Genomic DNA, 21,569 nt, shown 5'->3' with positions numbered 1-21,569 from the left:
TAACCACGGATTTATCCTCTCGATGAATGATAACCACTTGGAAAGTCCGAGGGAGGGCTGTTCGGTATAATCATCATATGACTATCCATCTGCATGTTTGGACATCTCCATGCCCTCACCAATAAATGCAGTACACAACATCACAGATGCTAGTCTCGAGCTCAAGCGACCTTTATCTCTGTTTTAGGCGGCTGAATCGACTAGGAACGAATTTAGAATATGCAGTGTTTACAAATGAGTTTCAACATCGAATTATGATACATTTGTATTAAAGCATAATCAAGGACTTTATCTACGTTGTTTGCATGGGTATACAGATAAAGTATAACAAGACCATAAAAAGATAAATTATATTAAAATAAAGATTGTTTATTGCACTTGAGTCAATAAACTCCCTAACCAACAGTTGTCTTGCAGGGCATCTACTCTAACAATCTCCCACTTGCCCTAGAGCCAACTACCCATAACTTTAATCCCATTGCTTCGCGATGCTTCTCAAACAATGGTCCTGGCAAGGGCTATGTAAGTGGATCAGCAACATTATCTGCAGAGGGGACTCTTTCGACCGATATGTCTCCTCTTCCCACAATCTCCCGTATGATGTGGAACTTCCTCAGTACATGTTTGGATCGCTGATGAGACCATGGTTCCTTTGCTTGCGCAACGGCACCAGTGTTGTCCCAGTACAACGGGACTGGATCAACTCCATTAGGAATAACGCCCAACTCTTGGACAAGATTCCTCATCCAAACTATCTCTTTTGCTGCATCAGATGCAACAATGTATTCAGCTTCAGTAGTGGAATCCGCAACGGTGTCTTGCTTGGAACTTTTCCAAGAGACAGCCGCACCATTTAGCATGAATACAAAACTAGAGGTCGATTTCGAATCATCTACGTCACATTGGAACCTAGAATCAGTGTTGTCTTCCAATTTCAATTCTCCACCCCCATAGACCATGAACAAGTTCTTAGTCCTTCTCAAGTACTTAAGAATATCGTTCACGGCCTTCCAATACATTGGACCAGGGTTCGCCTGATATCTTCTTGTACCACTCAGAGCATAAGCAATGTCAGGATCTGTCGATATCATACCATACATGATACTACCAATAGCTGACGCATATGGAATACGTGTCATCATCTCTATCTCTTCATCAGTTTTGGGACACATAGCTTTAGATAGAGTAATACCATGACACATTGATAAGTATCCTCTCTTGGACTCTTCCATAGAGAATCGTTTTATAATGGTATCGATATAGGAGGCTTGGGTGAGTCCGAGCATCCTCTTTGATATATCTTTATAGATTTGTATTCCCAATACGTAGGATGCTTCACCCATGTCTTTCATGGAGAATTTACTGGCTAACCATACTTTAGTTGATTGCAGTAATCCTATATCATTCCCAATGAGCAGGATATCATCAACATAAAGTACTACGAATGTCATTGCACTCCCACTAACTTTCTTGTACACACACGGTTCCTCAGGATTCTTAGCAAAACTAAACTCTTTGATAGTGCTATCAAATCTGAGGTTCCAACTCCTTGATGCCTGCTTGAGACCATATATTGATCTCTGGATTTTGCATACCTTATGCTCACTTCCTACTGATGTGTATCCCTCAGATTGAGACATATAAATTTCTTCTTTGATGTCTCCATTGAGGAATGCAGTCTCTACATCCATTTGCCATATCTCATAGTCATACCATGATGCTATGGTTAGTAGTATTCTACTGGACTTAAACATAGAAACCGGTGAAAAAATTTTCTCATAGACAACTCCTTGCCTTTGAGTATAACCTTTTCCAAGCAGTCTTGAAGGTCACTACCTTCCCATCCGCCCCAAGCTTTCTTTTGTAGAGCCATTTGCATCCTATGGGAACGATTCCCTCATGTGGATCCATCAATGTCCAGATTTGGTTTGAATACATAGAGTCCATTTCTGACTGCATGGCTTCAATCCATTTGGTTGAATCAGTATCAGATATTACTTCTTTAAAGTTCATTGGATCACATCCAACACAAGACTTATCATGGCCTTGTTCATGAAGAAGCGTATATTTTGCAGGTGGTCTAATAACCCTATCAGACCTTCTAGAAGCTTGTACTTCAACTACTGGTTCTTGGGAAATGGGTTCAACTTCTATAGTTGAGGGAGTATCTTGAATTTCTTTAAGTTCTATCATCTTGCCTTTTCTATCTAATAGAAACTCCTTTTCCAAAAAGGTGGCATTTCTTGAAACAAACACTTTTGCTTCATTGGGATGATAGAAATAATATCCAACAGAATTCTTTGGATATCCTACAAAGTAGCACAAAGTGGATATACTATCCAATTTGTCTCCCACTATCTGCTTCACATAAGCAGGACATCCCCATATTCTTTGGTAAGAATATTTGAGAGTTTTTCCCATCCATATCTCATATGGTGTTTTATCAGCTGCTTTAGCATAGACATTATTCAACAACATTGCCGCAGTTTCAAGTGCAAAGCCCCAAAACGATGTAGGCAATTCAGTGAATCTCATCATGGATCGAACCATGTCCATCAAGGTTCGATTTCGACGTTCAGAAACACCATTCAATTGTGGTGTTGCTGGTGGAGTTCACACTGAGAGAATCTCATTCTCTTTTAGATAACCCAAAAATTCAGCACTTAAGTATTCTCCATCTCGATCAGATCGAAGTGTCTTAATACTCCTTTTTAGCTGTTTTCCTACTTCAGATCTGAATTCTTTGAACCTTTCAAATGCTTCATATTTGTGTTTCATAAACATACCCATACCTCGAATGGTCATCAGTAAAGGTAATGAAGTAGGATTGCCCATATTCTGTGCTAACACTTAGCGGGCCACAAATGTCTGTGTGAATCAAATCCAATAGACCATGTGCACGTTCCACGTTTTCATTGAATGAAGTCTTTGTCATTTTTCTTTTTAGACAGGATTTACAAGTAAGTAGAGAATTTATGTCTGACAAGTCAAACATGCCTTCTCCCACTAGTTTGTGCATTCTTCTTTGGAAAATGTGACATAGTCTACCGTGCCATATTTGTGTGGGATTTAGATCATCTAACTTTCTTTTGTTTGTTGTTGAAATTATGTTTACTTGGACATTCACTTATCATTTCCAGAACATTTCTGGCACATATAATTTCTTATGTCCGGACTTCTTGCAGTGAAATAAATATGTTCTAACTTACCGGGCTTTGCAGGCCTTTTAAGTGTCTTTCAGAGTTTACCTCTTATTGGGTTTATTTTTCTTTTGAGGGGCAGAACATTTCTTTCCCTTACCTGGTGGGCCATTTTTCGTCTAACGAGAAGCCCATTAGAAAAACAACAATTCCCTAATTTATGGTGATCTCATAAGTTATAAGCGTATTGACTAGCTCTTCAAGGCTATCATCTGTCTTATTCAAATTGAAGTTCACCATAACCCTGCCAAACGAGGAAGAGAAAGACAACAAATTGATGTTATCTAGTCACTTGTTAGGAATCACATATTCGAGGCTCACCACATTCTCAATAAGCCCAGTCATACGTACACCATGCTCATGGGCCATAGCCCCATCTTGCATGCATGTAGTCATGAGCTTTTAAAAATGGTGTGCATCAATGTACGGGTTTCATGTACCATGCAACTCTTGCATGTGTATTCGAATGTCAACAGCATTCAACATTTCCTCAAACTGTCCCTACGGTTCATTTGACATAGAAGCGAGCATGTTACACTTTAGCTTGCATACTATGGTCCTACCATCTTGCATGCTTTGTCAGTTCAGCATGACTGACATTAGTGTGTATGTCATTTTCTACGAATTCAGAACAATTTCCCAACCAGTCTTGAAAATTAGATTCAGTTAGCTTGTTAATAACAGAAATGTATTACGTGACGAAATCGAAAATATACTGATACGGAAATAGAATAATAGTTGCTGATTATTTTAAAATAATTTTAAGATATAAAATATGGATTTTATTTTATAAATCTCCCTCCCACTATTTTGACATTTCCACCACCCTCTGATGAAAAAGGGAAATCGTATTTCCTTAGTGGGCACATAGAGTCCAATTAGCCAATTATAATCTCGAATAATATCAGCCAACTATAATTTCTAAAAGGTAGAATCCAATTGCATCCCTATGCAACCTCCACGTGTTTTGCCTCACGTTTAATAAGGACCCAATAATATGACGCCATTTAATTTTGCGTGTCAAACCAACCCATCAATATTAAATTGTAGTGGACGGTCGCCATGAGTTCCCCCAATAATATGAGCCGAAGTCATGGGAGTTCCATTCAATTCACATCATATGTCCGGTGGAAGTCACAACTTTCGGACGTACAGGCCTCCCCAATAATATGAGCCAGACACTGTCCGCGGGTAGCGATCAACATGCAACCACGGTTGATGGAAGGTAAGGAAAAATTAAACTTTTTACTTTTTCGGTTTGATATAAATTTTGAATCTTATTGAAAATGAGGGATTTTAATTTCAAAAATTGTCTCATCATTTTAATTTAAAAATCGCGTTCCACGAGTTTGTATGTTTGCCGGATTCATGCAACTATATTATTTAATAATAAACATACATGCGTACTACTATATATCACATATATCATAATATGACATTCAACAATAAATAAGGATGATCGATCGCCAACACTATTAGATCCATGTGAACCAAACATGGATCCAGGTCCAAAACCTAGGTGAATGCAGGGATGCAAATGTAACTATTACAAGAGCTTCATATATTTTACATGTCTTCATCTCGTTCATCGGGCCCACCATCTTCCATTTTTTATCTCCCACTATTTCTAATAATTACATTTAAATAGCCATGGCACATAAGGGATACATCTCACTGGGTGAGAACTGGCCATAAATCAGGCCCACTTTAATAATGTAAAAAATTAAAAAAAACGAATAAAACTGTAAAATATCCTAACATACACAAAAGGCATTGGTCAAGGCTCTCGATCATCCTTCATACATTTAATATCAAATATTAACATCGATTTAATTAAACAATTTAATTAATTGATAAATCATATATTTAATAATTTTATCACTAACCACCACAATTATTAAAAAATTTAATAAATTAAATAAACTCCTTTATTTAATTTCAAATTAAATCAATAATAATTGATTTCTTGTAAAACTCATTTTACCATACATAATTAAAATCATATTCTAATTATTTATTTTACAAGAAAATATTTTTTTTAATTTTCCAAAAATCAATTTTCCAAAATAAAAATTGAATCAATTTTACCCAACAATCAGAAAATTGCGTCCTAGGCCCAAACAATTCAAGCCCATCATACAGCACGCTTCCCGTGACACTCCCGGGCAGCCGCCCGCGCTGCCCGCCCGCTGCCCGAACGTTTCGGGCGGTGGCAGCAGCCTGTGCGCGCAGCGTAAGGACGCTACGCCGCTGCGCGTGCTTGCACGCCGTGCGCGGGCCGCGTGCGGCGCATCGGCGCAGCGCGCCTGCCCGCCGTGATCGCGCTACGTGCGGACGCTCCAAACGCCCCGCGCGCGCAGCTGCGCAGCGCGACAGCCCGCCGTGCGCGCGCTGCCTGCGGACGTTCCGCGCGCTGCGCTCGGCGCCTGTGCGCAGCGTGCGGCCCAGAACAGTTCCGGGCAGATCCAAAAAATAATTTTTTTTTTGTTTTCTGAAAAAAAATTTTTTATGGTGCTTCAATTTTCTGAAAAATTTTCTTGTGTGGTTAGAAATAAATTATTCAATATCAATATCATACAATTTAGAAAAACCTGGCTCTGATACCACTGTTGGATCTAGGTTTTATACACGCCCAAACGCAGCGGAAGTTTTAAAATTTTTATTTATTTTTGACAATCAAAATATGTATTGCTTTAGGCGCTTGTATGATTTTATCAAAAAAATTCATAGGATGTTAGAAAATTATACTTTTGTGAATTAATCACGTGGCTCCAACTAATCCGGTATAAACGGATTAACTCTTGATGAATCCCTACGAACTTTCTTCAAGGGAGTCCTTGTTTTTCTTCTAGTCAGGTCCACGAATGGATGATCTATTCTTCTTCCAATTTGCACTAGAAAATTGGGAGAAGTTTTACGTTGGAGATCAAGGTTTGAGAGACGGCTCAACCTTTTCCCTACAAGGAGGTGGCCGAAATATTTAGGGTTTTTGGGAGAGATATTTTCGAGCATGGCAAGTCATGGAGGCTAGGGTTTAGCTCATCAACCATTATTTATAATTAAGTGATGACCTAATTACCATAAAATAATACATGGGCTTTTTATTTAACATTAATGAGCTTGATTAATTAATTGGACTAGTCCAACTAGTTTAATTAATTAATCAAAGTCCATTAAGAACTTTAATTATTTAATATGTTGGACTTGTACTCCTACAAGCCCATTAAACATATTACCAACTATATTTAATTTAATAATTAATAAACTCAACTTTTGAGTTTAATAAATTAAATCCATTATAAATTCAACATTTGAATTTATTATTTAAATTATAAATATAACTCCTTGAATTTTATTACCTCCATAATTTAATATTTAATAAACCCAACTTTTGAGTTTAATAAATTGAATTATCAAATTTTATAAATTCAAATCCTTGAATTTATTCTCTTCAAATTTCATAAATTCAACTTCTTCGGGCTTACCCTAGTTAGCCTCATTCTTTTCATCAACACCTTGATCCAGAATGTCAGAACTCATTTCTGATTGCACCCATCGGATCATGGTAAGAGCGACTAGTAGCATCGCCTCATGATCCCCTAGGTATCACTGATAGTGCCTGCAAGAACCAGTCGATTATGATTAACGTACAGTACGGTCCCTTCATCTCATATATCCCGATCGAATCTGCAACCATTGGTTCATCGAGGGTTTCATAATAATTCGATAACTATGTGATAACTATAATAGTGGCATCGCGTTTACTATTTGAGAACTTCTTCTCTAACGTACATCTCGCCACCTGATGACTCTCCTGGAGCCGGTAAACGAGTCAAAGCACAGCTGTAGCATATAGAGCCTCAGTGTTGTCCCGGGTCGTAAGGACTAATGGTGTACAATCATAACCACAGACTTATCTTCTCGATGAATGATAACCACTTGGAAAGTCCGAGGGAGGGTTGTTCGGTATAATCATCATATGACTACCCATCTGCATGTTTGGCCATCTCTATGCCCTTACCAAGAAACGCAGTACACAACATCACAAATGTTAGTCTCGAGCTCAAGCGACCTTTATCCCTGTTTTAGGCGGCTGAATCGACTAGGAACGAATTTAGAATATGCAGTGTTTACAAATGAATTTCAACATCGAATTACGATTCATTTGTATTAAAGCATAATCAAGGACTTTATCTACGCTGTTTGCATGGGTATACAAATAAAGTATAACAAGACCATAAAAAGATAAATTATATTAAAATAAAGATTGTTTATTACACTTGAGTCAATAAATTCCCTAGCCAACCGTTGGCTTGCAGGGCATCTACTCTAACACTTATACCACTTAAATTTCACGCCTCGAGACCGATGCATAAAAGACATCCATCATTATTTAACAATTTCATTGTAAACAATAAGTCTCGTAGCAAATAGCAAAAACAAAGTTTAATTTATAAAAGAATATTGTATTTACATATGTAAAATAAGAATAATGCGGAAGTTGTTCTTACAAAGAAAGGTGCGAAATACGGAAACAAATAAACTATAATCATGAAATCGGGACTTGGTCTTCATAAATCTGGATTTTTTCACCAGCCCCAAAATTGATCTTGTTCTGTCTCTTCCATCGGTTCTTCATTATTATCTGGGAAGGGACGTAAGAGAATGAGCATTTTGGGAAACACTCAGCAACTGAGTGCCGACCGAATAACAAAATAACAAGTTGTACATATATTATATTTAAAGTAATCATTTTTCAAAGCAGAGGTCGGAAATGGAACAGACAGAGTTTAAAACTTATATCGATCATATCATATCAAACATAACAAAATCTTAACCGGCAAAGTCTTATCAAATCAAAATCACACAGATATTATAATAATGACCATATGTTGTACTTGATCTTGGGCTCCCTCTGGGCCTTCTCCTATAAATGAGCTCTCTCTAGGGTCTTTTCCCGCATCTAGGATCCTTCTAGGGCCTTCTCCCATATACATGCTCTCTTTGGAGTATTTTTCCTCACAGGCTTTCCCGATGCGCCATCGTTCAAATCATATGAAACGAACTTATCCTATTAGGACGAAACAGACAGATCGAACGGATCAAATCAAAACAAAATAGACAGAACAAATCAAAACTAACCTGAGCAAAAGATGCAAGTCAGAAGCATATAATAATACAAATGATTCATAGCAAAACATATAGTATACAATCGAATTTTAACACATACATGAGCCTTTAAAACATATATAGGCCCACTTAGTGTAATTCAAAGGTACGGTTTCGAACTTGCTTGGACTTTGGACAAACCTTGGCCGAACTTGGGTCGAAAACGGGTAGCCTTTCGGGCAAACTTGGGCAGCACCTCGGTCACGAATTGGGCAGCACTTGGTCACGATTTGGGCAGCACTTGGACGTGCCTAGCTGCTACACGAAATGTTCGATTCCAGCCTTTATTTCTTCCTGGAGGTGGCCGAAATTTTGATTGATTTGGGAGGATTTTTTGGTGCAAAAGATTTGTGAAAGGGCTTGCATGTATTTTTTAGGCTGAATTTTGCCACTCTAAGGGGTGGTCTTGGCCGAAAACTTGGTGCCAAAGTAGTTAAAATTTCATTCACAACCAAGAATCACTTTGGTTAACTCAAAGGTCAGTTCTTGCATATTATATTTTCCAAACTTTCAGCTCTTTCTTTGACTATAATTTTGGTTTATTTAGGACATATAAATGAAGCTTCTTTGAGCTAAAGTTTCAAGTTTCGGTCTTGTGGTTTTTACGACGTCCCGAGTTTTACTATTCTGAATTTTCCACACTTTAAGATGTTTCGTTCTTTGAAATTACGTGTCCTCACAACAATAATAGATTTTTCCTTCCATATCTAATTTTAAATAAAGTAATAGTATATTTGGTGTTTATAAAAAAATAAGCCTTTGATAGTACCACAGCAAGTATAAGGGGTTTATACTTAATTATAAAGTGTGAGTGTATATTGTTTTGTTTTGATTTGGTTTTAACTTCGCCGCATCAGTAAATAAATTGAAATTTTTTAAAAATATGATTTCATGAGAAAATGATGAAGCTATCATAAATTATTATTTTTTAGAGAAATTACGTGAATCTCATGAAAAATAGTAATAGAAGCATATGTAGATGAAGATATCGCGATATTGAAATATATTTTAAGAAGTAAATACTTAATTAAAAGGAAATATTTAAATAAATTGTCGCATTTTCATCTTATTTTATTATCTTCAAAAAAAATTGAGAGTTTTTATTTTAATTTCCAATGTGACTTTAACATGTCATCATGCATATCATAAATATGATAAAGCATATCTTTAACAGAAAATATTAAAATTGTCAAAACTTGACAGATATAAAACTAAGATCAAAATTTGACAAACTAAATGATCAAAACTACAAAAAAAAAAAAAAAAAAAACTACAATTTCCCACCTGAAAATTAAAGATACTTTAAAGACTTTTCCAAAATGAAACATTGAAATGTATTTTTTTCGAGGCTGCAAACTCTATTTGATCTGTCTAACAGATCCCTATTTCTTTCGATGAATAGATCAAGAAAGATGCACCAGCATAATCAAATTTAAGTTGGTACAGGCTTGAAGGATTTTGGTGAATATTTTATTACATCCTAGTTTTGCTTAATGCAGTTGTTAATTCATTTAATTCGAATTAGTATGGTTGACTTGTTTTTTGAAATCACGAGAATCTCGTTTACACTAAGGATATCTTTTATTTTATTTCCAACATTTATAAAATATGTCAGAACACAATTAGTTGAGATAAACAGTCATAAAATATAAGAGTTGAAACTTTAAATTGTTGAGAAACATGTTACTTTGTCTCTCTCATTGAATATAAAATGCATGTTTCTCAACAATTTAAAGTTTCAACTCTTATATTTTATGACTGTTTATCTCAACTAATTGTGTTCTGAAAAAAATATATAGACACAAATGCAACTAATTTAGATTTAGTAAGAAATTTTTTTTAAACAATAGATTGACATGCATGATGTTGATCGATTGTGGAAATATAATTTTAAAAATTATGTGATGAAAATAATAGATTCTTCGTGGTGACGGGAACCGTGGCTGGTACCCTTTGGATATGCTTTTGGTAAACCATCGGGCTTAAGGTATTAACCTACAAACCACGTCAAATGGGTAAACTGCAATAGGTCATACTCGACTAAGAAAGTGTTGATAGAGAGAATCGAAATCGTGTTGTGCTCATCTATTTCATCAATTTGTACAAAAACACGTTTTCTTGATTGTACGTAGGTCACCTAGCTTATAAATGTATAGGCAACACGCCAACACTTTTCATACCTTTTCCTTCTTCCAACGTCCGCAGATAAAAAAAATTTGGGAAACATGGGCTCAGAAACTATCAAGCTTCCAATCTTCAATTTCTCAGAACTGATACAAGGAAGCAAAAGCCCCAACTGGGAATCTGTTAAGAACCAAGTTAAGTTCAGCCTCCAAGAATTCGGCTGCTTCGAGGCAACATATGATCAGATTCCTCAAAATCTCCGAAACTCGGTATTTGAAGGGTTGAAGAAGCTTTTCGAGCTCCCTTTACAGAGTAAACTTCAAAACAAGTCAAATAAACTCTATCATGGCTACATTGGTCAGCATGCAGAGGTGCCACTCTATGAAAGCTTGGGAATTGAAAATGCACTCGACGAAGGGAGTATCGAAAGCTTCACGAATCTTATGTGGCCTGAAGGAAACCATGATTTCAGGTAGGAGCTAATGATCTTGTCATGAATTCAAAAATCTTGATTTTTATTTCATATCATTAATTTATTTACTACATCCAGATGAATAATTTTTGAGTGCGTGTAAATTTTTTGTTAGTATGTGTTTTTCAGAAATGGATTCTAATGAATGAATTTGAGTTGGTTCAGTATGTAGATCGAAGAGGATTTCAAAATTTTCATTTTAGTTAAAGATGTCTTAATTTTAAAGGATTTTAGATTTGGGGACCTGAAAATTATTTATGGAATATAAGTAATTTCAATTAAGGATTAATAATTTTTCACTTTCCTTTCAAGATATTTCTCTGGGATCAGATTAGATTTAAATAATCCATTTGCAGTCACTTTGATATAATATTTGAAAGAACGCAAATCAACTTCGAAATTTTCTAAATTTTAATTGTCCCAACACGGGCTTAAATTTACGTTAGGTTTTCAAAAATGTTTCCTCGTGATTGTGAGTTTTACCTTAAGTTTTATATGCTTTTCTAATATTAATTTTGGCTTTCTTGCAAACCATTTATTTTTTGGCACAAAATGTTGGTATGCTAATTTTTAATTCCTCTTGGTAGCAAGAGTATTCAGTCCTTCTCAGAGCAGCTATCCGAATTGGATCAAATTGTGCGTAAGATGGTTCTTGAAAGCTTGGAACTCGAAAAATATGTAGACGAACAAATACAGTCGACAAATTACCTCATTCGAGTTCAGAAATATGATCCCCCGAAGAGCCATGAAACCGAGCTTGGATTACCGGCGCACACAGATAAAAACATGGTGACCATATTGTATCAAAATGAGGCAAAGGGATTGGAAGTGCAGACAAAAGATGGACAATGGATTTCAGCACAGTCTTCTCCGAATTCTTTCATTGTCATGATCGGAGAATCTTTTCATGTAAGTGCCCACCAATATCACTTGAACTACTACTTTTCCTTTAGCGTGCATTTGGATTAAGTCGTTCGAAATATTACGTGGATTTGAAACCTATCATTCTGATTACTGTGTATATAAGTAGGATCGAACTCTAAAACACTAAAATAAATTTTTGTTTAAAATCAAGGCATGGACAAATGGAAGGCTGCATTCTCCGCAACACAGGGTGATGATGAGAGGAGATGTTGCTCGTTATTCACTGGCAATATTTTCAGTTCCAAGAGAAGGTTACGTTATCAAAGCCCCTGAAGAAATGATTGATGAAGAGCATCCCTTGCTGTTCAAACCCTTCGATTATTCGAAATTTCTTGATTTCTATTACAAGAATATGGATAAAAAATCCTTTGGAACTCTAAAAGCGTACTGTGGGGCTTGAAATTTTGAGAAGAAATCGTGTTTAGAGATATCGGTGCTTTGGCTTGATGTACCTGTAAGCGTGTTTTTTTAATAAGATGTGAATCATTATTATGTAGTAAACAATTTGAGAGTTTGTTTGGGATAGACACGAATTTGTGAATCATATATTACAAGCTTCGTATTGTTATCATTGTTGTCAGGCTCCATGCACTACAACAATAAATGGCTATTGTGACACTTTTTTGTAGACACTTTTGATTAAATGTTGTTATAAATACTTAATAATGACACTTGTAAAAAATTAATAATGTGTAAAATAAAAAAACATATTAGATTAGTTATCATGACATTTTTAATTGATGTCATCTTTTATATGGAGGAGAACAATTACTTTTCCCACATCGTAAAAATTCATTAAAAAACTTAAAAATTTCACTATAAATAAGTGTGAGAATATTTGGGTTAGATAGATATTGGAGGAAGGAAAATAATTGTCTCCCTCCATATAAAAATGACATCAATTAAAAATGTCAGGATAACTAATCTAATATGTTTTTTTATTCTCACATTTATTTTATCTAATTTTCCCTCCTCCTATATTTATCCAACTCAAATATTCTCACATTTGTTATTGTCACTATAAATAATATACACGACACTTTTAGTTGTCATTATAAATGATTTTAACTGACATATAAATTTGTTATTATTACTATAATAACAAGCCATCTATAAATGTATTTAAACATGAGTTTTCCTGATATTTAAAATTGTCATTAAATTAATAATTAGTAACACGTATGAAGTTGTCATTAACATCTTATAATGACATTAAAAAATGTCAGTAAGTTTAAGACGACATTGGAATAGATGACATTTATTGGAGGTGTCACTAAAACTTAAATGTCACTAAATATTGAATATGATGACATTTATGAATGTCACCATAAACATTTATTCTTGTAGTGATGTTAATTACTTAGTATTTGACGAAAAATAATTATCGAGCCAAAATATTAGAACGTGTGTTTCAATGAATTGGCAAATATCGGAATTATAAACAATATTAAAATAAAATTTGGAGTTAAATAATAGACGAGTATTTAAATATATCACCAGGCAACTTTTTTTAATTAAAAATATATTTGGATCACACATACACACATATCGTAACACATACTCACAATAGATCTGTTTTTCTAAGAATCCTAACCTCACGATTTCCCCAAATCCATCGTTGTCGCCGATTTTCATTGTCCTGGAGTTATTCCATCGGCGTTAGCGTTTCTTTCGGGAGTGCAGGACGAGGAGAATACGGTTCTAGCTGAGAATCGAGATGAAATGGGGTAAGGATTGTATATTTCTCACGAAACGGTCAAGCTCGACACAAACTCTCGTTGAGGCTGGGAAATTCTTGTAGTTCTAGTCTTTCAGCTTGAACCTTGAAGGTATTTTGGTGTTTGCTACAAAATCTGTGATGGTGGGATTGTCAAGTAAAAATATTGCACAAACTTGCGCGAAAAATAGTAAAATCTAACTTCTAAGAGTTAGAAAACAAATAGCATAATTCAATTGGAGGAATTTGGGATATTTGCTTTAATTACGTAATAGTTTAGTTACATGGGTATATATACAAGTGTATGAAAATAAATCTACAAGTAATAAATTAACAAACTAAAGAATCAAATCTTTTCGTTTGTTAGTCTCTCCATTTTATATCCTTCTAGAGAACAACCACATTTGTGAGCCCAAGCATGTGAATAATATTATAGTGTTGTGCTTTCATACTCGAACCCAAGTTTCACTCATACATATTACTTGACTTGCCCCTGCTAGCTCAACAAGGGATTTAGCACGACTCTGAGCATGGATCGAAAATTGGTAAAGTAGGCAGCGTATAAAGGCTTTTTAAGTACGTCTGCAATCTGATCACAAGATGGAACATGTCGGACAAATAGATTGTTGGATAGAACCTTCTCTCGAACAAAGTACAAATCAAGTTAGAAGTGTTTGGTCGTAGAATGCTGGAGAAACATGCAATTCTGTTAAGACACTACAAGAAAAAACACAATCAACAACGGACCTACGACAATGGTTTTTCACTAAAACCGTTGTCGTATAATTTAACAACGGTTTTGGTAAAAACCATTGTCTTTTTAGGGGTCAAAGACAACGGTTTTATAAAAATCGTTGTCTTTGAGCGTTTTTTTAGAGTCAAAGACAATGGTTCTATGAACCGTTGTCTATTTATTAGCGCGTTTTTTTGGACAATCGACAACAGTTTTATAAAATCGTTGTCGATCAGCGTGTTTTTTGGACAAACAACAACGGTTAAGTTATATTTGTCGAATCCGAAGCAACTCGGACGTAGCATGAGCTAAACTCCAATATTCAGTTTCCATACTAGATTGGGAAACAACTTGTTGTTTCCTGGAGCTACAAGCAATGGGGGGAGGCTCCAAGAAACTAGCAGAAACCCGAAGTGGAGAGACGATCATCTGGATCACTCCCCGAATCCTCATTACAAAAACCTGTGAGAGACATTCGAGTATAGGCAGTAAGATGAATCCTATAATGAGTAGAACCATTAAGATAACTGAGTATTCTTTTAACAGCCTTCCATTGTAATCGAAGAGGAGTTTGCATGAATTGGCAAAACTTATTGACACTAAATGCTATATCTTGCCTAATGATTGTTAAATATTTCAATGCACCAACTGTACTTCGATATAGTTTGGCATCATCAAAAGGATCACCTTCCTTGGCCAATAGTTTGAGACTAGTAATCATTGGAATTGGAAGAGATTTGGCACTGCTCATTTTTTTCTTTAGAAGTAGCTCTTGAACATATATGGATTGGGAGAGAAAAAGAGAACCATCGGAGAGCCTGAAGACTTCAATTCCTAAGAAATAACATGAGTTTCCCAGATTTTTCAGAGAAAACTGGTTGTCTAGCTTATAAATAAGAGCAATATTTAGAGTAGAGTCACCTCCTTTTACAATGATGTCGTCCACATACACAAGAACATAAATAATTAAGGCAGAACAAAATGTAACAAGTAATGAGGGGCCGGCTTTTGAAGCAGAAAAACCCATCTGTTGTAAGGCTAATTTCAGTTTATCAAACCATGCACGAGGCGCATGTTTAAGACCATAAATAGCCTTATGTAATCAACAAACCAATGTAACATCACCTTTCTTTTGTTTAAACCCTGGAGGCTGCTGCATATAAATTATCTCAGAATGGGAGCCATTAAGAAATGCATTGTTGATATCTACTTGATGAATAGGTCATTGCTTGGTCAAGGCAATGGTGAGAACAAGTCGAATTGTGGTAGGCTTAACAACTGGGCTAAAGGTTTCAGAAAAATCAAAACAAGCAAGTTGGGAGTAACCCTTATAAAAAGACGGGCCTTGTGACGAGCAATAGAACCATCAGAGTTAGTCTTGAGTTTAAAAACCCATTTATAATCAACAATAGATGCATTAGACGGGGAGGAACCAAGTACTATGTGTGATTACGAATGAGGGCAGTATACTCATCACGCACAACATTGCTCTATTATTTATGAGAACGCATTACAAAAATTCGCTGTCAACAGGTGGTTGTCGCACAAAAAAACTTTGTTTTAAAAATCCCAGCTTCAGATCGAGTAATGTTGGAATATTATAAGTTTCAGAGTTTGACAAGATAATCTCGTAAGAAAACTGAAGAACCAAACTGATCGGACAAATCAAGTAATCATAACTGAAGACTTCGTTTGAACTGAACTGGAAAAACCTTTATCAACTGAAGTTTTCATAACTGATAGAACATAAGTTAGAACTGATAATATCCAGCTGAACTGATCGGCTGATTAGTCAACTTCTAATCAATTGGCCACGTCATCAGTTGAAGTATTAGCAGAAAAACTGATAGATCGTACCAAAGAACAAATTAATCAGAATATATTAGTCTGAATACCTCGTACTACTGTCAGATAAACTGATTAGACGATGATTCAATAGATATTTGTCATTAAATGCATTCAATATGACCGTTCGGATCGAAGACTATATATAGCTGATCGAATCAATTGAAAAAGGTTGGTGAAACACATGAAATGAACAATCTACAATTTTCAATCAGTTCTGATACATTTTCTGAATATTTTCTCATTTTACAGATCGCACACTCAGCTCTAAATTAATTGTATTTATTCGTAGCATTCAGGCTACCAGTTAGAGCGATTCAGTTAATCACTATAAAAATATTGACAGACTAAGAGTTTCAGTCTGGCAGTGTGTAAGACTAACTGAAGTGAATTATTACAATCTGTTGTAATATATCAATGTCTTTTAGTAAAAACCGATCCTCCTGAAAGAAGGGTGGCATAATAGCATTTGAAGTCTCCGAACATCCGTCAAATTTGTTTGTTCATCTCATTTATTATTTCAGTTTTACATTATATCATTTCTCAGTATTCAATTTATATCTCAGTCTATCTCAGAACTATTATTATTTGACTGATTTATATCGACAAACAATATTTCAAGATCAGTTCCTTAAAGAATTGATTCATATTTTAAAAAGAGAACATAAATCTGGAGTGCTTATTCAACCCCCTTCTAAATACTCCAACTATTTTAACCGATCCTATCAAGTGGTATCAGAGCGATTAATCTTGTCTTGAATACTCTCGTACTCTCAAACTGATACTTAAAATCATGTCATCATTCAACAAGATTCCAATGTTCTCCAGGGAAGAGTTTGATGATTGGAAGATCAGAATGCAGGCACATCTAGCTGCTTAGGACGATGACATGTGGTATTTCAAAACAGATGGACCCATGAAAATTATGAAATCCCGCACAGTTGTTGCTCTCACTGATGGAGCACCACATCGAATAGAAAAGCCACGAGATGAGTGGGCTTCAGAAGATAAGAGAAAGGCTAACTTGGACAATATTGCCAAGGACATCTTGTACAAGACTCAGGACAAAAAAACATTTAGCAAAATCAAAATGCGTAAATCAGCTAAAGAAATCTGGGAAAAGCTGATTCAGCTATGTGAAAGAAATGAGCAGACCTAAGAAAACAAGCTATCAGTAGTTGTTCAGAAATTTGATAACATCAAGATGATGGCTTGGGAATCGATGGGTGAATTTTATGAAAGATTTAGCAGTATTATGAACAAAATGAATGCATTTGGAAGAGTGCACTCAAACAAAGAGATTGCCCTTAAAGTAATGCATGGCCTTCCCAAAGAGTGAGATGTCAAAACAATGGCCACGAGGGAATCAAAAGACCTGAACAATGTGGAATTACATGACTTATTTGCAGATTTAAAAGCCTATGAATTCGAGATGCAAACGAGAGAAGGTGAGCCAATAATTCCACTAGTTGCAATTACTCTAAGCACACTGAAATGGGAACCAGCAGTTTCAGTTGAGAAGTAAGCAGAACTGCTGAGCAATGATACAATATCATTGTTTGTGAAAAATTTTGGAAAGTTCATGAGAAAGAATCAAGGTTCCTTTCAGAAAAACTATCATATAAATGAATCCAAGGAGGGACCTAATGCGTGCTTCAACTATGGAAAAACCGGCAATTTCATTGCTGATTGTCCAACCTAAAAAGGACAGCAGAAGATCAGTTGAGAAGGGAAAAAACCCCTTCAAGCAGAGAAGAATATTTAAGGATGAGAATAAATCATCCAGGAAGAAGCATGAAGCTTCGGTAGCTGAACAGAACAACTCAAAGTGGGTTGAATCTGACAGCGAAGCATCTAAAACCGAGAGCTCAAGCAGCTCAAGTGATGAAGAGGAGGTGAAATGCCTCATGGCTGATGATGCTGACCTGGAGTCCAGCAGTGATCAGGTATTTGACTTTAGCTCAACTGATTTCACAATAGAAGAACATATTTCCACACTGCACGATATGGTAAATGAGTACTGAATGCTAGCTATCTCTTTTGAGGAAGCTAAGGCAAAGTAAAATGACCCCTCAACTGACATAGCTGATAGCTCTAAATCGGTCAAAAGCTTAAATGTCAAAGAGGAGATTGTTAAGCTGATAGCTGAAAATAGAGAAAACAATTCTTTGATCAGCAGCTATGATCAGAAAACTCTAAACTGACCGAAGTAATTCACGCTTGGAATAAGTCGTTAGTTACGCTGAATGAAATGCAAAGGTCACAAAAACTAGTTGGAGATAAAATTGGTCTCAGGTTCAATAGCCAAGATGAACCCCTAACTAGTAGCACAATGCCAAAAATGAATACAAGCAAAGAGAAGTATATTCAATTTGTTAAATCAGTAATGGTACATGAGAATCCTGAGTTCAGTAAGCTGGTGAAAAACCAGTTGAAAAATCATTTGAAACATGAACAAGGCAAAACGACATGGAATTGGGTACACTCCCAAGAGTTAGCTGAAACATGCAACTGGTCACACAAGAAGTCCATTTATGGTAAACAAAATTCAGCAAGAGGCTATTATAATAATTATCAAGAATGTTCAAAGACGATACTGGATAAACACTAAGGATAAAAGAGCAAAAACACATGTTGTATCATCCTCACCGCACTCACATGTCACACACAATTCATGAAAGGTTATCTGGAACACAGAAACTGGTCGATCAGTTGGACCGATCCAAATCTAGGTTCCTAAAGGACTATTAGTTCTGGACCCAAATCGATTTTGGTATCAAATTTATTCATTATTTGTGATTGCAGGTTACAAATAATTTGATCAAAGATTCAGTCAGGTACTTGGACAGTGGATGTTCAAGACATATGACTGGAAACACTAAACTGATATCTCAACTAATCAAATATTCTGGTCCCAAGATCAATTTTGGGGATGGCTTATTAGGTAAAATTGTGGGTAAATTTAAGCTTATTCATAGTAATATTATCATTAATGATGTATTACTTATTGACAATTTGATATATAACTTAATCAGCATCAGTCAACTATGCGATAATATCATTCAGTTGAATTCAGTAAGCATGCATGTTCAGTTAAAAATGCAACTGGTGATATAACTATGACAGAAAATAGATGTGGAAACACATACAAAGTAAGTTGGAGCAATACACCTGATAAGCCATTTTACTTCGTAGCTTCAAATCAATCTCAGAACTGGCTGTGGTACAAAAGATTGAACTGTATAAATTTCAAAGCCATTTAACAACTGAGCAAACACGAACTGGTAACTGGTCTGCCTAAATGTGAGTTTTCAAAAGATAAAATTTGTTCAGCTTGTCAGTTTGAGAAGCAAGTTAGATCCTCTTTTAAAAATAAAGGAAGTAAATTTTCAACCCGATGCTTAAAACTGATGTATATGAACTTATTTGGTCCAATATCAGTCATGAATTTAGAAAGAATGAAATACACTCTTGTGATTGTTAATGATTTCTAAAGATTTACTTAGATAATTTTTTCTTAAATCAAAGGATCAAACTGTTTTACAACTGATAAAACTTTTCAAAAGACTTTTAAATGAGAAATCAGTCGGGATTCACATAACCAGATACGACCGCGGAACTGAATTTGTCAATCAGATTTTTTCTCAATTTTTTGAAAATATAGGAATCAGGCATGAGTTCTCAACTGCAAGAACACTACAACAGAATAGTGTAGATGAACGGAGAAATCGAGCTCTTAAGAAGGCAGCGAGAACAATGCTAGTTGATTCTGGTATATATCAAAGGTTTTGGGCGGAGGCAGTTAACACAGCGTGTAACGTCCGAAAAACCAACATACGTAAACCTCATGCTTGCAAAATTGTTTTAATTGCTAAATTATTTTATTTAATTGATTTTAAATGCTAGCAAGATATTTATTATATGATTAAATGTATGATGGCATGATTAAATGATAATATGACATGATTACATGAAATTAAGGATTTTACCCGAATATTCGATAATAGGCAGGGAAAAGGAGACTGGGGACGACCAAGACAAGAATATGTATTTTCATTTCATAATGGCAAAGCTCCATAATATGATTAAAAATGATTTAATTTTTCTAAAAATGTTTGAGCTCGAATTATTTTACAATTAGAGCTCGATTTTTTTCGGGAAGCCGGTTTTGGGCAAACAAGGAGTTTTAAAAGATCAAAAATATTATTTTTTGGAAATTAATTTTATAAAATTTTATTATTTAATCAAATAAGTGTTATTTGGCCCAATTTAATTAAGCTAAGTAAGCCCAATTACCCTTAAGCTTGCAATCCCAAAACCAAAGCCCATTAGTATACAATCAAATCTATAAATAACTAAACCTAGTGTTTATTCACCCTAATTCATCACCATCAATAGCGGTAAATAACACCACAAGCACACACAGTATTTTCGAAATATAGGAAGGAATAAAGGCTTGTGTTCTTCGTAGTCCGGTCGTCCGTCGTCGCACCCTCTCCAACGATCTTATATTTGAGCGTTATAAACGCAAAGACACGTTTCCTAAACTCTTTTAAACATCATAAAAGTTATAATATGCTTGATTTAATTGTTTATGCATGAAAAATATGATTGTTGGATTATTTTTACGGTAGATCGTATATTTTCAAAAACACAACGATTTTACGTTTATTAGAAAATTGTTATGAACCCAACAGACGCACTGCCAATACATGATAAAATATGATTGAATTATGGACTAAAACCTGATAAAACAATAGAGGAACAAGTTGGAACCGTGGGCAGCAAAAGAGGATGGACCGTGGGTTTCACTTTGGTTGCACAAGACTTTGTTGGCTCGTTTCTTTGCATGAGGACTCAAGGCCTGGCCGGGGCTTGGGTTAGGCCTGGGCTAGACATGGGTTAGGGTCAGGAAGAATCCTATCATGGCTAGGACTCCTTGGTCGCAGCTTTGGAGGAGTCCCGTGGAGCATGGACTCCTCACGCGAGCTGTGGGTTTGGCACCAGCCAAGGGGGCTTGCGGCTAGGGCAGGAAGGCTCACGGTTGGTCCTTTAGGGTCTAAGGATGGTGTTCCAGGGTTGAGGCAGGGAGTGGAGTAGCTTGGGTCACTGTTGGCTCGAGCAAAACGTGAGAGGCGTGGGGTACTCCAAGACGCGCAGTGATGCGAACACGGAAGGTCAAGCCCCAAGGAACGCATGGGACCTGTTAGAGTTGCCAGAGGGACCGATTACGAGAGGACGACTGAAGAGATTCAAAGAAACATTGAATGGGCTCATGAGCAATCAAGTAGAGCTTCCAAGCAAGGAGCCAAGTCCCGAGGGGTTCGTGATTCACGGGAGCAAGTTTGGAAGTCAAAGGAAGGAGGTTCAAGTGCTAAAGTATGA

At 35.9% G+C, this 21,569-nt stretch overlaps 1 protein-coding gene across 1 annotated transcript; it reads left to right on the top strand.

Moving 5' to 3' along the window:
- Positions 1-10,544: 10,544 nt before the first annotated feature.
- Positions 10,545-12,462, top strand: LOC142548155 (putative 2-oxoglutarate-dependent dioxygenase AOP1). Its single transcript, XM_075656486.1, has 3 exons — positions 10,545-10,965; positions 11,553-11,874; positions 12,041-12,462. Exons 1-3 carry the CDS (start codon positions 10,595-10,597, stop codon positions 12,287-12,289), a joined length of 942 nt encoding a protein of 313 aa, XP_075512601.1. The 5' UTR covers positions 10,545-10,594; the 3' UTR covers positions 12,290-12,462.
- The last annotated feature ends 9,107 nt before the right edge of the window (positions 12,463-21,569 follow it).

The sequence above is a fragment of the Primulina tabacum genome, chromosome 6 (genome assembly GCF_025594145.1).
Source record: "Primulina tabacum isolate GXHZ01 chromosome 6, ASM2559414v2, whole genome shotgun sequence".
NCBI classification, from domain to species: domain Eukaryota; kingdom Viridiplantae; phylum Streptophyta; class Magnoliopsida; order Lamiales; family Gesneriaceae; genus Primulina; species Primulina tabacum.
Note: the sequence above shows the minus strand (reverse complement) of the source record. Positions and strands in the feature narration are given on the sequence as shown.

Excerpts from the sequence above, each read along its gene's own strand:
- LOC142548155 (XM_075656486.1), top strand. The coding sequence starts at position 10,595 with ATGGGCTCAGAAACTATCAAGCTTCCAATCTTCAATTTCTCAGAACTG. Across the intron at positions 10,966-11,552 it reads GAAGGAAACCATGATTTCAG|CAAGAGTATTCAGTCCTTCT; the intron begins GTAGGAGCTAAT and ends TCCTCTTGGTAG. Across the intron at positions 11,875-12,040 it reads TGATCGGAGAATCTTTTCAT|GCATGGACAAATGGAAGGCT; the intron begins GTAAGTGCCCAC and ends TTTAAAATCAAG.